The sequence below is a fragment of the Cetorhinus maximus genome, chromosome 7, assembly GCF_964194155.1.
Source record: "Cetorhinus maximus chromosome 7, sCetMax3.hap1.1, whole genome shotgun sequence".
Taxonomy (NCBI): domain Eukaryota; kingdom Metazoa; phylum Chordata; class Chondrichthyes; order Lamniformes; family Cetorhinidae; genus Cetorhinus; species Cetorhinus maximus.
In genome coordinates this window covers 142,427,530-142,443,368 of record NC_135885.1, presented here as the reverse complement: position 1 = coordinate 142,443,368, position 15,839 = coordinate 142,427,530, and the positions used below count along the sequence as shown (strand labels likewise).

At 44.7% G+C, this 15,839-nt stretch overlaps 1 protein-coding gene across 1 annotated transcript in view; it reads right to left on the bottom strand.

The window, feature by feature from the left end:
• Positions 1–15,839, bottom strand: part of farp1 (FERM, RhoGEF (ARHGEF) and pleckstrin domain protein 1 (chondrocyte-derived)) — a 265,170-nt gene that overhangs the window by 124,991 nt on the left and 124,340 nt on the right. Inside the window, exon 3 of the mRNA XM_078546027.1 lies at positions 353–457. Coding sequence (XP_078402153.1) covers positions 353–457 — 105 coding nt within the window. The remainder of the gene's footprint in view (positions 1–352; positions 458–15,839) is intronic.

The window sequence follows — 15,839 nt, the reverse complement described above, 5'->3', positions numbered from 1 at the left end:
CAACTAGGCTGGGATATCTATTCCCTATCCCTCCCACCACTCTGTGGCCTTATCTCCTTCCTCACCCATACTTGAAGAAGGCTCACACTTGCCTGGATAAGTGCAGCTCCAACAACACATCATGAAGAAAATACAGTACACCAGGATAAATACACTCCAACAGGAACTCCAAATCTGTGGTTTTGACAAAAAAAAACATCGGCTCTACCAATATTTCAGGAAAGTGTGGTTGGGCTGTCCTCTGTAACATCATAATTCAAGTGATTTGTGTTTCTAAGCGGGGCCGTCTTTGTGTTGTTAGATGGAGGGAGCAGTGGGGCAGCATGATATGGTAATATTTTAATTTACGTACCATAACCTTTCGATGATCCAGAAACTCCAGTGCAAAGTAATCACTCTCAACTAGGTTAAGGTTTTGGCAGATCAAATCCAACAGATACTTCCCGGGTGCCTTTAGCTGTAAGGAGTAATAAAAAATTGTTATAGTCAATATGATGGACCGAATGGCATCTTTGTGTGCCATAATGACTCCGACAACAATTTGCATTTCAAAAGAAAATAAGCAAAGATTTACTCATCAAACCCAGCAACATAGTTACTTATTGTGAAGTTAATGTGTCCTGGTCGATGTTCATCCCTCACTCAACATCACAAAAACCGATTGTCTGTTCATTGTCGCATTGCTGTTTGTGGAGTCTTGCTGTCAAACAGCTTTCCTACATTACAGGGGTAACTGCACCGTAATGAGGGATAAACATTGACCACTTTACTAGGGAGAAAAGCTCTGCTTTTCTTTGGAATAGTGCCATGCAATCTTTTACGTTCATCTGAAGAGGTAGAGGGGGCCTCACTTTAACCTGTCATCTGAAAGGCAGCACTGTTAATTTTACATTCATTCACTGAGGAAAGGATGAATCTGAAGCCAGTCTTTTCCTGAATCCAGGTTTATTTCCACGACTACAAAGTAAAGGCACAGATTCCTCTTGTTCCCCCCCCACCTCAAACACCCAGTGTGAACTGGTTTTTAGACTCTTGCAATGATTCCCTAACCCTTCCCCAATTGGGGGCGGCGGCTCCTAATGACCAACTTAAAGCATGTGCTCAACACAGCACAATTTCAACATTTACAGGGACCTCTGACAGTGCAGCACTCCCCCAGCCCTGCACTGGGGTGTCAAGCCTACATTTTGCGCTCAAGTCTCTGGAGTGTGGGACTTGAAACACAACCTTCTGACTCAGAACAGGATCACAGTTGGTCTTCTACCTCGGCTCCACACCCCCCCCCATATCTTTCAATTTCCTTTGTGTCCAAAAATCTATCAACCTCTGTCTTGAACATACTCAACGAATGAGCATCCACAGCTCTCTGGGCTAGGGAATTCCAAAGCTTCACAGCCCTGTCAGTGAATAAATTTCTCCTCTACTCAGTCCCAAACTGCCGGCCCCTTATTCCGAGACTGTGACTGATCCCAGTGTTCAACATTGCTGCTTGACTCAAACCTATTCATCCACCTTCCCCTCCTAGCTTCCAGAGCAGGCTGCCGGGTAAGGTAGGCACTGCTGTGTCCTCATCTCATCTCTGTACTGTCAGCTCCAGGGTAATTCAATAATACATGAAGATACTGAAGCGAGACCCATGGGATCGGAGCCCTAGTTAGTTTCACAGAACGGATTAGAATGACAAGATAACTTCATTAAGTCAAGCATTGAAAACAGAAATTGCCAAATAGGTTATTCATATACTTGTACTTGTCAACAGGGAAAAATAAGAAAGAAGCGATACAAATCCAATCAGACTGAAAAACATGACACCGTCTTTAGTCCCCATCAGGAACATTCTACAAGTAAATTATAACTGCCTGCAGCCTATCACCCTTATGCCTGTTGATATTTGTAATACGCAAGACTTGCTCATTAGCCGAGTGTTACACAAAGTCCTAATACTGTGGGCTCGAGACAGCTAAAATCTGAGACCGTACATCATCACACAAAGCTCATAGACTCATAGATGTTTACAGCACAGGAGGAGGCCATTCGGCCCATTGTGTCCACGCCAGTCAACAAAGATCTGACTACACTAATCCCGTTTTCCAGTGTTTGGCCCATAGCCCTGGAGGCTATGGCAATGCAAGTGAATATCTAAACACTTCTTAAATGTTACGAGAGTTTCTGACTCAACCCCCCTTTCAGGCAGTGAGTTCCAGACTCCCACCACCCTCTGGGTGAAAAAATTTCTCCTTAACTCCCCTCTTAGCCTTCTACTTCCTACCTTAAATCTATGTCCCCTGATTATTGGCCCCTCTACTAATGGAAAAAATACTTTCCTTTCCACCCTATCTATGCCCCTCATAATCTTATACACCTCTATCAGGTCCCCTCTCAACCTTCGCTGCTCCAAGGAAAACTATCCAATCTTTCCTCATAGCTCAGACCCTCCAGCCCAGGCAGCATCCTGGTGAATCTCCTCTGCACCCTCTCCAGTGCAATCACATCCTTCCTATAATGTGGTGACCAGAACTGCACGCAGTACTCCAGTTGTTGTCTAACCAGCGGTTTATACAGTTCCAGCATAACCTCCCTGCTCTTATATTCTATGCTTCGGCTAATAAAGGCAAGTATCCCATATGCCTTCTAACCACCTTATCTACTTGCCCTGCTACCTTCAGGGATCTGTGGATATGCACACCAAGGTCCCTCTGATCTTCAGTACTTTCCAGGGTCCTGCAATTTATAGCGTAATCCCTTGCCTGGTTAGCCCTCCCCAAGTGTATTACCTCACGCTTTTCTGGGTTGAATTCCATTTGCCACTGCTCTGCCCACCTGACCAGTCCATTGATATCTTCCTGCAGTTTATGGCTATCCTCCTCACTATTTACCACCCTACCAATTTTTGTGTCATCCGCGAACTTCTTGATCATACCCCCTACATTTAATCCAAATCATTTATGTACACCACAAACAGCAAGGGCCCCAGCACCGAGCCCTGCGGAACCTCACTGGAAACAGACTTCCAGTCACAGAAACATCCCTCTACCATCACCCTCTGCTTCCTGCCTCTCAGCCAATTTTGGATCTAACGCGCCACTTTGCCTTGGATCCCATGGGCTCTTACTTTCTTGACCAGTCTGCCATGAAGGACCTTATCAAAAGCCTTGCTGAAGTCCATGTAGACCACATCAAATGCATTACCCTCATCAACACTCCTGGTTACCTCCTCAAAAAATTCAATCAAATTTGTCAAACACGACCTTCCCTTAACAAATCCATGCTGACTATCCCTGATTAATTCGTGTCTCTCCAAGTGCAGATATATTCTGTCTCTCAGAATTCTTTCTAGTAACTTTCCCACCACCGAGGCCGTTCTCAAACCAGCTCTTCCTCACTGTAGAATATTAGGCTCCGCAAGAGCTTAACTGCAATGCAACAGCATCTAACCAAGCCGCACAGATCAGGTAGGTTTACCTCATCGCTGTAACCTCCTCCAGCCCCACAATCCTCAGAGATCTTCACGCACTTGCGAATCACCAATTTTCATCCCTACAGCATCGGCGGCCACGCCTTCAGCCGCTGAATCACTAAGCTCTGGAATCCCCTCCCTAAACCATTCTGTCTCTCTCCCCTTCCTTAGGACGCTCCTTAAAACCTCTGTCTACGATCATACTTTCAGTCACCTGTTTTAATATCTCCCTCTGTATTTTTGGTGTCAACGTTTATCTGATAATCATTCCTGTGAAGAGCCTTAGGGCATTTTACAACATTAAAAGGTGCTGTATAAATGCAAGTCGGTGTTGTTGATTTTTAGTCTTGCTCAGCTGACTGATCTCCGATGTCATGGCAGGAAAGGGCCTTCAGTTACCCTGGATACCCCTCAAAGTAAAATCAGTGAGAGTTCCATTCCTGATGGTTACTTAGTGACAACACTACTGAAAAGGGCATAAAAGGTGCAGATGGTGGCCTAGTGGTAACATCACTGGATGAGTAATCCAGCGGCCCAGGCTAATGCTCTGGGGATAATGGCTCAAATCCCACCACAGTAGCCGGCAGAATTCAAATTCAATTAATTAAAAAATCTGCAATTGAAAAAATAGGTGATCGTGAAACTATTATTGATTGTCCTAAAGGCCCATCTGATCGCCTGATGCCCTTTAGGGAAGGAAACCTGCCACCCTTACCTGGTCTGGCTACGTGTAATTCCAGACCCACAGCAATGTGGTTGACTCTTAACTGCCCCCTGAAATGGCCTAAGAAGCCACTCAGTTCAAGGGAAATTAGGGATGGGCAACAAACGCTGGCCTTGCCAACAAGGCCCATGTCCCATGAAAGAATAAAAAAAAATGATCAACACTGACTTTAGTAATCCTAGATTCACAACTGAGCCTCACTTGGAAGAGGCATCACAGGGAGCTTGGTGTTCACTGAGCCATGTTCCACCATGAGTAGAGTCTTCGATAAGAGAAACCTGATCCGAGACAATCCCGTCGAGTACAGAAAAACATCAACTGTAAAGAAAAAAAGGACCCCGGGGCGTTCCAAAGCACTTTACAGCCAATGAAATACTTTTGAATTGTAGTTACAATTGTAATGTAGGGAGCGCGGGGCCAATTTGCACACAGCAAACTCCCTCAAACAGCAATGTGATAACAACTAGATAAGCTGCTTCAGTGATGTTGGTTAAGGGATAAGTATTAAGTAGAACATCAAGGAGAACTCCCCTGCTCTTCTTCAAATAGTGCAACGGGATCTTTTATATCCACTTGCTTTTACTTCTCATCTGAAAGACAGCGCCTCTGACAGTGCAGCACCCCTTCAGTGCTGCACTGGAGTGGCAGCCTAGATTTTTGTGCTCAAGCCCTAGAATTAGATGCGAACCCAGAACCTTGCAACTCAGAGGTAAGAGCGAATCCAACAAAGCTACAGCTAACCAGGAGCAAATGCAGCAAATTCATCAGTCACATTTCTTTCTAAACAACCTCTGAGTTCTTGAAAAATTAATTTTATTGCGATTTTTTTTTTTCTCTGTAAGCACACCTGGGGGACTGGGTGGGATGGTGGTGGTGTTGAACAGTAAATGACATACAAAGGTTGTTTTTGGAAAAGAATTATACTCATACATAGTCTGGAATGCTTTGTGAAACAAATGGTGTCACTGGCACAAGACATCCATGTTTCTTTTTTGCACTTTGCTAAAATCTGTAAATTCTTCAATAACTTTTCATCTTGCTCCCCTCAGGACAAATGCAAGAATGCCAAATTTCAAACAATCACAACAGTTTATACTACAAGAGAAAAGGGTGCAAATTGGCTGGTAAATTGACTCTGATTGGCCAAGGCATTGCCATGGAGAAAGCAACAGGGAACTGTAGGCTCCCCAAGCTCCTGGGTAATTCAAAAAAAGGTGCAAGGCTTGAACATATTCCTTTTGTTTGCAGAGAACAGGCTCCTGTGTATGAACGTATGTCGCTTTTAGCAAGTGTAAATGAGCCACATTATGAGCTTGACTGATTTATCTTAAATTGGTTGTTAGTGTAGCTATTAGCGCACTCAGGATTGTTCAGCAAGTGCTGCCCAATCGAGGAATCACATCTAACAACATTTCGGCCAATCGGAGTCGATTCGCGAACCAATCAGCACCCTTTTCTCCTGTAGTATAAATTGTTGTGATAGTTTGAAATTTGGCATTCTTGCATTTGTCCTGATGAGTGTAAGACGAAAAGCTTCGCTAACGTGTCTCTTTTCAGCAATATTCAAGTTCTGTACTACTATTCATCAAGAACTGTGTCGAGGTGCCCCCAGAGAAGGCCGAGTCATCCAAAGAGACATTTCTCCTCAGTGCCTCTGGGGGCAATAGCACTGGAGCAGAAGTCATTTTCTTTCTCGCCTAAGGCAACATTAACAGCAACTTGTATTTGTATAGCACCTTTAATGCAGTAAAATGTCTCAAGGTGCTTCACAGGAGATTTACGAAACAAAATTTAACACTGAGCCGCATAAAGAGATATTAAGACGGGCGGTCTCAGAGTTCGGTTTCACAGAGAGTCTTAAAGGAGGAGAGAAATAAAGAGAGGTGGAGAGGTTTAGGGAGGGAATTGCAGAGCTTAGGGCCCAGGCAGCTGAAGGCACAGGCGTCAATGCTGGAGTGATGAAAATCGGGGACGTGCAAGAGATCAGAATTAAGAGGAGCACCGAGGGTTGTAGGGCTGGGGAAAATTACAGGAATGGGGAGGGGCGTTGGCATGGAGTGATTTGAAAACAAGGATGAGAATTTTATGCCCAAGGTGTTACTGGGCTGACAGCCAATGTAGGTCAGTGAGCATAGGAGTGATGGATGATTGGGACTTGGTGCGAGATAGGATGCAGACAGCAGAGCTTTGGACGCGCTGAAGTTTAGGGAGTCGGCCAGCAGAGTATTGAAATAGTCGAATCTAGAGGTAAGGAAGGCACAATGAGCCAAAATTCCAGTTTCCCAATCATTGGCCTTTGCGAGCTTTCTCCTGGCCTTCAAGCAATGAATATGTGATTATCATATGTCACTGCGCAACATCTTCATTACCTCAGTGCTGTGGAATCTGCCCTGTAATATACTGAGGGCACGTTACACAGCACCAGAAGCCAAAGCTATTAACCAACCACTTTGACTTGTGGTAATTTAAACACGGGGTATTATATAAATAAAGCAAACATGTGTGTGACAATTAAGTGTTTCTTCTTCCATTGTAACCTGCCTGAATAAACCAATTCCAGCCTGAAAAACTAACTATTGTGGCACAAAGTCCCACTGCATTCAAACTGAGCAGAAGCTCCTCTTCAACTGTTTCTCCTTAAAGGAATTCACAGGTCCTCTAATGAATCAGGGAGAGGCATAGCCAAACATTAAAAGAAAAAGATGTGCATTTGTATAGCCTTTTTCAGGACGCCCAAAGTTTGAGGGATAAATATTGGCCAGGACACTGGGTAACTCCCCTACTCTTCTTGGAGATGGTGCCATGAACTCTCTTACAGGAGAGAACAGACAGGGCCTCAGTTTAGTGTCTCATTCAGACGTTAGCACCTCCAACATTGCAGCACTCCCTCAGTAATAGTGTGTTTTTTTTTATATTTCTGTGTTCAAGTTTCCAGAGTGGGACTTGGACCCACAACCTTCTGATACAGAGGCCAGAATGCTATCAACCGAGCCACTGCTGATGCCTATCAGCAAGGCCTTGGGTTAAATCCCCAAAATGAGTTCAGGAGCTGACTTCCACCCAGGTGATTGATGGAAGTCCCTATACTTGTTCTCAGTAACTCTGGATTTGCGAGTCTGCGAGTGTGACCTTTCCTCATCAGTACCAAACAGCCAAACCTGAAGTCCATTAGGCCACACCTCACATTAGGACAAGGATGTGTCTTTGGCTTCAGGATGTTGACATTCAGTTAGCCACTCAGCAACAAGGCTGTTTTTATTCCCTGACTTTGTCTCCCGGTCCAGCAGTGCCTCAATTTAAAACTTCTCTCCTTGTGTTTAAATCCCTCCATGACCTCACTCCTCCCTATCTCTGTAATCTCCTTCAGCCCGGCAACCCTCCGCGATCTCTGCGTTCCACCAATCCTGGCCTCTTGTGCATCCCCAATTTCCTTCACAACTCCATTGGTGGCTGTGCCTCCAGCTGCCTGGGCCCTAAGCTCTGGAATTCCCTCCCTCAACCTCTCTACCTTTCTTTCTCCTGCTCTCTCTCCCCCTTCCTTTAAGATGCCCCTTAATTTGCACACAACAAGCTCCCACAAACAGGAATGTGATAATGACCAGATAATTGGGTTTTTTGAGGCTCTAAGAAGGATAAATATCTGTTCAGGACACATGTTCAGGACTCTAAGAAGGATAAACATCTGTTCGGGAGGAATTTTCAAGATTCACAGAAGGTATACAGCACAGAAGGAGGCCATTTGGCCCATCGTGCTTGTGCTGGCTCTTCGAAGGAGCAATTCACCTAGTGCCATTCCCTGGCCTTTTCCCCTAGCCCTGCATATTTTTCCTTTCCAGATAATAATCCAATTCCCTCTTGAATGCCTCGGTTGAACCTGCCTCCAGGTTCTCAGGCATACCCTCGGCAGTGCATTCCAGATCCTAACCACTCACTCTGTGGAAGTGCTTTTCCTCAAGTCTCCATTGTTTCTTTTGCCAATCACCTTAAATCTGTGCCCTCTTGTTCTTGATCCTTCTAACAACGGGAATGAGTTTTTCTCTATCCACTCTGTCCAGACACCTCGTGGTGAGAGAGAGGAGGTACTTCCTCTCAGCCTTCTCTTCTCCAAGGAAAAGGGTCCCTACTTCTCCAGTCTATCTAAGTTTGCAGCCTTCTTCGAAATGGTGACCGTGGATTCTTTTGCATCCACCCGAGGGGGCAGACAAGGCCTCGGTTTAATGTCTCATCCAAACAATGAGATGAAGAATGTGATACCGTACTGCAATTCTTCTGAGGAAACCTTTGTGTGTTCTCAAAAGCAGGATATCGCTCCGGTGTGAGGAGCCCTTTCCCCTGCTGTTCTCAGATAATTGAGGCGAATTCCAGAGAGACTTGCCAAAAATGGCAAGTAGTGTCACCTGCTCTATTTCAATTAAAGGCGGTTAGTAACTGTCTCACTGAATATTATTATTGGCAATATCTTTATATAGAAATGTTTCTATAGGCTTAAAATTAGAAACTTATAAAATCAGGCACAATTGCTGTCGAGTATTTTTTATTTCATTTACAGGTTGTGGGTCTTGCTGGCTAGGCCGGCATTTATTGCCCATCCCTAATTACCCTTGGGGAGGTGGTGGTGAGCCGCCTTTTTGAATTACTGCAGTCCACGTGGTGTAGGTACACCCACAGTGCTGTTAGGGAGGGAGTTCCAGCATTTTGACCCAGTGACAGTGAAGGAACGGTGATATAATTCCAAGTCAGGATGGTGAGTGACTTGGAGGGGAACTTCCAGGTGGGGGTGTTCCCATGTGTCTTGCTGCCCTTGTCCTTCTAGTTGGTGGCGGTTGGGGGTTTGGGAGGTGCTGCCTAAGGAGCCTTGGTGAATTCCTGCAGTGCATCTTGTAGATGGTACAAGGGTATAGAGAGTGGGGTAAACAGGCAGAGTTCTGGCTCTTTGTTGCCATCTGATTAACATCTGTACTAAAAGAATGGGGGCTTGATCCTGCTCAATGATAGTGCCTGTTGTCAATGGCGATGGTTTCCCCTCATTACCTCACGGGTGTGAGGATTGCCTCGATTCAGTGCTACAGAGAGAAATCAGGCAGAGAGTTAAAAAAAATATTCTTTCATGGGATGTGGGTGTCGCTGGTGAGGCCAGCATTTGTTGCCCATCCTTATTTGTCCTCGGGAGCTGTTAAGAGTCAACCACATTGCTGTGGTTCTGCAGTCACATGTAGGTCAGACCAGGTAAAGACGGCAGGTTGTGATCCTTCCTGCCCTACAGTTTTGTGCAGAAGATCTGTTAAGAGGAAATCAGGCCCATATAGTGTATGACCCTCTCAGTATCCACGAGGTAGTGAGCATTTGTGCAAAATTCCAGAGCTCCAACAGTTTTGTTACGTTAATAAATATACATGTGATAATACTGTAACAAGTCCGAACTGAAGTAGTTGACTGCTAACAGTGGAAAGATTGTGTTGCAATATTTACATAATTTTTTTTTTGTTGATAACTTAAGTGCTTTACGTAGAATTACATCAAACCTGCAACACAGAAACAGGCCCTTTGTGGTAACTAGGGAGATATCAGTGGTTCTGTTCCTGTTCCCATGGAACCTGACTCAACACCAGTCACTGCCGTCAATTTAAGCATTTCAGAAGAACACTATTAAAGAAAGTGGCTTTAAGGCCAGATCAACCACGAACTTATTGAATGACAGAGCAGGCTCGATGGGCTGAATGGCCCACTCCTGCTCCCATTTCTTATGAAATTATGAAATGCCTATTTTGGTTCATGTGGCTATTGTGAATAGATTTGAATAGCACTAGATCTTTTGAAAGCAAAATCGCACTTGTTTCATCTTGCTGGAGTGGAATGAAAGAATCTCGGAGTGTGTCTTGTTGGTTAGATTAATTCCCACATCAGTCAGCTGGAAGGAATATAGCAACGTAACACACTGGGAGTGTGGGCTAATAACCGTGTGGAGAGGGAAGCAGGCCATCTAGGACCTCATGGAGCAATGGGACCAACAGCCTATCTCCTTAACCAATGAGATTTAAGGATTGAGAAAGAAACAGAGGAATCACAGAGAAGGAAATTGGGTGAATTAGTGTCAAATGAGGGACAGAAAGCGAAACAAAGGGAGGGAAAAAAAGGCTGGATGAAGGAAGAGAGAAAAAAACAGCAGCAATATTTTAAGAAGAACATTTTAATATAGGTCGAGTGTCCTTTATTTGAAACCCTTGGGGGCAGCTGCGTTTCGGATTTCAGGTCATTTCGATTTTCGGATACCGCATCTAAACGTACATTACAATAGCCTAAGCCTAGGCTAGCTATAGTCTAAAGTAAGTAAAATGGCTGTAAAAGAAAGATGTGTCACTGAACAATCAATACAGGGACCGGCAGTAGGTTTCTTTTTGACGTGTTCATCACAAAAATCACAAGGTAAACAGTGCGGACAAACAACTAGACTTCCCGCACTGAAGGGTCGGTGAGGTTGAAAGAAGGTGCGGTTTTTGGATGTGTCGCTTTTCGAATTTACGGATAAAGGACACTCAACCTGTAGCTGCAAGAATGACGCTACACACTTTCAATTGTTTCCCCCTCTGGGCCAGAGAAGTTGAATGACTTCGGCAAGAACAGAAATCTCATTAAAAGGCTCCTTCAATACCAGTTTTAGCTTTCTGCGGTAAGTTCAATGGGTAATTAACGTGCAAACGCAGCAATTTCCTGAAACTCACGGGGAGTTTGAGGATGAGCTGGCGTTTTTGTGAGGTTAATGGCGGAGTGGGGCAGCTTGTGGTGATTCACAGCTCACGGTGAAATCTCTTTCTCACCACAAGTTGCTGGAGGATTTGGATCAGTAACGGTGAGGGCCATTCAACTCACCATTACTTTGGCAGCAAAATCTGGGCCATTTGTAAATTGAACACATTCTGGTTCATTACAATGGCCCTGTCTGGAACACAAAGTTCCATTACTTTAATAAATAAACACAAGGCCGTACTTAATTAAATTAATCGGCATTTGACACTGTTATATCTGCCAACGGTGGAACGAATCTTGTGCTGCAGAGTTTGCATCGTGGTTTTTTTTTGTTGCTATAAGCGCTTTGCATTGAATCACATCGAATTTACAGCACAGGCCATTCAGCCCAACATATCCATGCTGCCCAGCAGGTCTAACGGAATTCTGCAGAGAGAAAGACAGAGTTAACGTTTCGAGTCCGTATGATTCTTCTTCAGCTCTGAAGAAGAGTCATATGGACTCGAAACGTTAACTCTGTCTTTGCCTCCGCAGAAGGCCGTTAGACCTGCTGAGTCTTTCCAAATTTTTCTGTTTTTGTTTCAAAATCCACAGTATTTTGCTTTTATTTATATCCGTGCTGCTGTTTATGCTCTACACAAGCCTCCTCCTACCCTGCTTCATCTTAACCTACCAACACATCCATTAAGACATCTTTATATTCCAGGTACTGACTTGAAACAGGTACATATATTTAACAATGCAGTGCTGGAAAACACGAGTTATACTGCCAACTTTGTCACACCTGGGCAGGGAAAATGGGCTGTTCACTAAATTGCAAAAGTGTACTAACCTTTAAATGGTAGCAAGAGAGCTGGCCGTCTTATACATCTAAATCATTTATGAATTCACTTATTATTGATTAACATGCATGCCCGTTTGTTAGCCTGAATTAAATATGCTTCTTGACCTAAATTCTCTGCATTCTAGAAATCCTAATCCATTGAACAAAGACAGAGAGTCTGATTCATGGCTTTGTAAGAATTTATAAACATGAGCTGCAACTTGGAATTCTATAAAAGAAATCCATCATCTCCTGGCAGTTGTCGCATTCTCTCCACATTCTGCATCTGTCTACTCATGGCAAATTTTGATTCTTTTACCCATTAAATTATTCCAAGATATCCCTGTAACTGTATCCACAGAGCCTCCTCCTTCTCAAGCGATCTTTTATCAATCAGCGCAAAAAGCGACTGTATAGTTCAATGGTTCTCCAAATGTTCTGGTCGAAGGATCCCTATTCAAACGGATTAGTAATCATGGATCCCCCCCGTCTAAATTATCACACACATTCCGAATACGAAAGTGCTACTATGTAAAGAGTGCGATAGCATCTCACTCACTCGCTTTTCCAATTCAGGGTCCTGGCGAGTTGGAGCCTATCCAGACAGGGAATGGAGGCGCTAGGCAGGGTACACCCAGGACGGGACGCCAGTCCATCACAGGGCGCACACTCACGCTAAGGGGCAATTTTAACCGTAGCCAACCCACCTAACCTGCGCGCCTTTGGACATTGGGAGGAAACCAGAGCACCCGGCAGAAACCCATGCGGACACGGGGAGAACATGCAAACTCCACACGGACAGACATCCGAGGTCAGAATTGAACCCAGGTCCCTGGAGCTGTGAGGCAGCAGCGCTAACCACTGCGCCACCACTATAGGATCTGTTAGTTTTAATTCTAATATCAGAATATCAGAAGCAGTAGGTTCTGCACTGATATTGTTAATTGTACATTAACTGTTTAATTATATGCCGATGGTGGGCATTAACTGGGGATTCACTTGAGCACATATAAAGTGACACTTATTGAAAATGTGGTGTGGTTAAGTTAGGAGGTGTATGCTTGTAATGTGTAACTCTGTAAATAAATGTAAGCCTGAGTAAAAGTTGGCCCTAGTCCTATCCATCACCAACTGACTATCTATAATATAACAAATGTGGCCTAAAGTATATGTTTGTCTCCCACCAAAAAATCTAGAATTCTACAGTCCCCTAGGCACAAAGGTTTATTTTTAGCGGGAAAAGTGAAGAAATTGTGCTAAACTAGTATCAAATCTTGGTTAGACCACACTTGGAGTACCGCGTAGTGTTCTGGTTGCTAAATAATTTTTAAAAATAAATATTGAAATAGTGCCATGGGCTTTTTTTTTAAAAAATAACATTTGTTAATTGTTTATTTTTAAAAAAAAATAAAATTTTAACAACAGTAGGGGATCTTTTACATCCATCTGGGAGGGCAGACGGAGCATCGTTTTGACCGCACCCTCCAACAGTGCAGCACTCCCTCAGCACTACACCGGGAGTGTCAGTCTGGATTATGCGCTCACGCCTTTTGAGTGGGACTTGAACCCACCACCTGCTTGTGGGGTGGGGGGCGTTGCGGGGGGGTGATTTGGGAGGTTAAACATTTAAACATTTGGGTCATGAACTGATCAAGGAGAGTCCAGGTTTCCACCACACCCGGTCTGGGGTAACTTAGGTCAGCCAGGGCTGGATTAGATCCCAGACAGAGTTACCATCAGTAATGGCTCTTGGTGCTGACACGTCCGCTTTTCAAGTCATCAGCATCCTGAGCAGACAGCCAGAAGCACAACAGCCAAAAGTGGGAAAAGCTTAACGCCTCACGTGGGCAATGCCACTGATAGAATAGAATGACACAATGAGAAAGTAGAATGATACAGTAAAAGAATAGAATGATACAGCAAAAGAGTAGAATGATACAATAAAGGAATAGGTGACGTCAACAAGATGGGATAATCTGGATTGGGAGGAGGCTCGTGAGGAGCCAGCACAGGCCAGTTGGGCTCAATGGTCTGTGGTGTACTCAATGTACGGACTCGAAACGTTAACTGTGCTCCTCTCCGCAGATGCTGCCAGACCTGCTGAGTTTTTCCAGGTATTTTTATTTTTGTTTTGGATTTCCAGCATCCGCAGTTTTTTGCTTTTATTCTATGGAAAAGTTTTGTTTTGGGATTGGGTTATTTAACAACAGTGTACTTCACTGTGCACACTCCCAATTTATTAGGGGGAAATGGTGGCCTAGTGGTAATGCCACTGGACTCGTAATCCTGAGGTCCCAGACTAATGCTCTGGGGACATGGGGTGAAATCCCACCACGGCAGATGGTGGAATTCAAACTCAGTTAATAAAATCGGGAATTGGAAGCTAGGAATGGTGTCCGTGACAACTATCATCAACTATGACCTGGTCTGGCCTACATGTGACTCCAGATCCACAGCATTGTCTTTGACTCTGAACTGGCCTAGCAAGCCACTCAGTTCAAGGGCAATTAGGGATGGGCAACAAATGCTGACCTTACCAGTGACACCCACACCCCATGAAAGAATAAAGAAAAAAAATGAACAAAATCACCCATCGAAGCAGTTTTGAAAAGCCAAACATTTTTCACAGTTGTTATTACTGTGGTCACCTTTCTCAGTGTTTCACAATCTTACCAGGTCCTGGCCTTTCCTTGGGAATCTTCATTCTTTCCAGACATAATAGACGTCACTCAATGTCCGTGAAACCGCTGAGATAAACTAGGTCTGAAAATGGAACCTGTTTCACTGCTTGTCGGTTTGGAAAAACTTTGATTCCCGGAGACTCCAGGGTAACTCAGGAAGGTTGGCGATCCCACCTGAGTTGCAGGTTCACAAGGTCTTCAGTCAAGTTGCCATTCTCTCTCGATCAATTTAAACAGCAAGGAATAACAGACTGTTTGACGAAACAGGGTGATACAACTGTACCCCACACAAGTGCCAGGCAATGACTATCTCCAAGAAAGAATCTAACCATCTCCCCCTTACATTCAATGGCATTGCCATCGCTGAATCCCCAACCATCAACACCCTGGCCATGAAACTGAACGGGACTAGCCATATAAATACTGTGGCTACAAGAGCAGGTCAGAGGCTTGGAATCGCGTGATGAGTAACTCATCTCCTGACTCCCCAAAGCCTGTCCACCATCTACAAGGCACAAGTCAGGAGGGTGATGGAATACTCCCCACTTGCCTGGGTGAGTGCAGCTCCTACAACACTGAAGAAGCTCGACACCATCCAGGACAGAGCAGTCAGTTTGATTGGCACCACATAAACAAACATTCACTCCCTCCACCACCGATGCACAGTAGCAGCAGTGTGTATACCATCTACAAGATGCACTGCAGGAATTCACCAAGGCTCCTTCAACAGCACCTTCCAAACCCACGACCTCTACCGCCTAGAAAGTCAAGGGTAGCAGAAGATGCTTGGGAACACCACCACCTGCAAGTTCCCCTCCAAGCCACTCACCATCCTGACCTGGAACTATATCACCGTTCCTTCACTGTCACTGGGTCAAAATCCTGGAACTCCCACAGTATCGTGGGTGTACCTATACCACATGAACTGCAGCAGTTCAAGGTGGTGGCTCACCACCACCTCCCCAAGGGCAATTAGGGATGGGTAATAAATGCTGGCCTAGCCAGCGACGCCCACATCCCGTGAAGGAATGAAGATAGATTCTAACGTAGCAAATGCAAGAGGTTTAAAACCTTGCCGATCCTGCCTTTCTGCTGGTGAGGCTGTCCTGCGCTGGGGTGGTTTCCAAATGACTCTGTGCTTATATATTTTTAAAAAAGGATCAGGTACCACTCAGACCGAGCTCAGGAAATGAAGTGTCCTTCAGACTGGAAAACCGAAGGCTGTGGGTTTGACACGACGCCAAAACCATGCAAGCAGAAAGTGGCGCGCAGCAGCAAACAGAGAATTCCACTCTCCGCACACTGGGCTGCTTCCTAACTCCTGCAAACTGAAAAAACAAACTTTGCAAGATCACAGCTACATTTATCACCCAGCCTGAAAATCCAGCATTGCTTGTGGCACGTTATGAT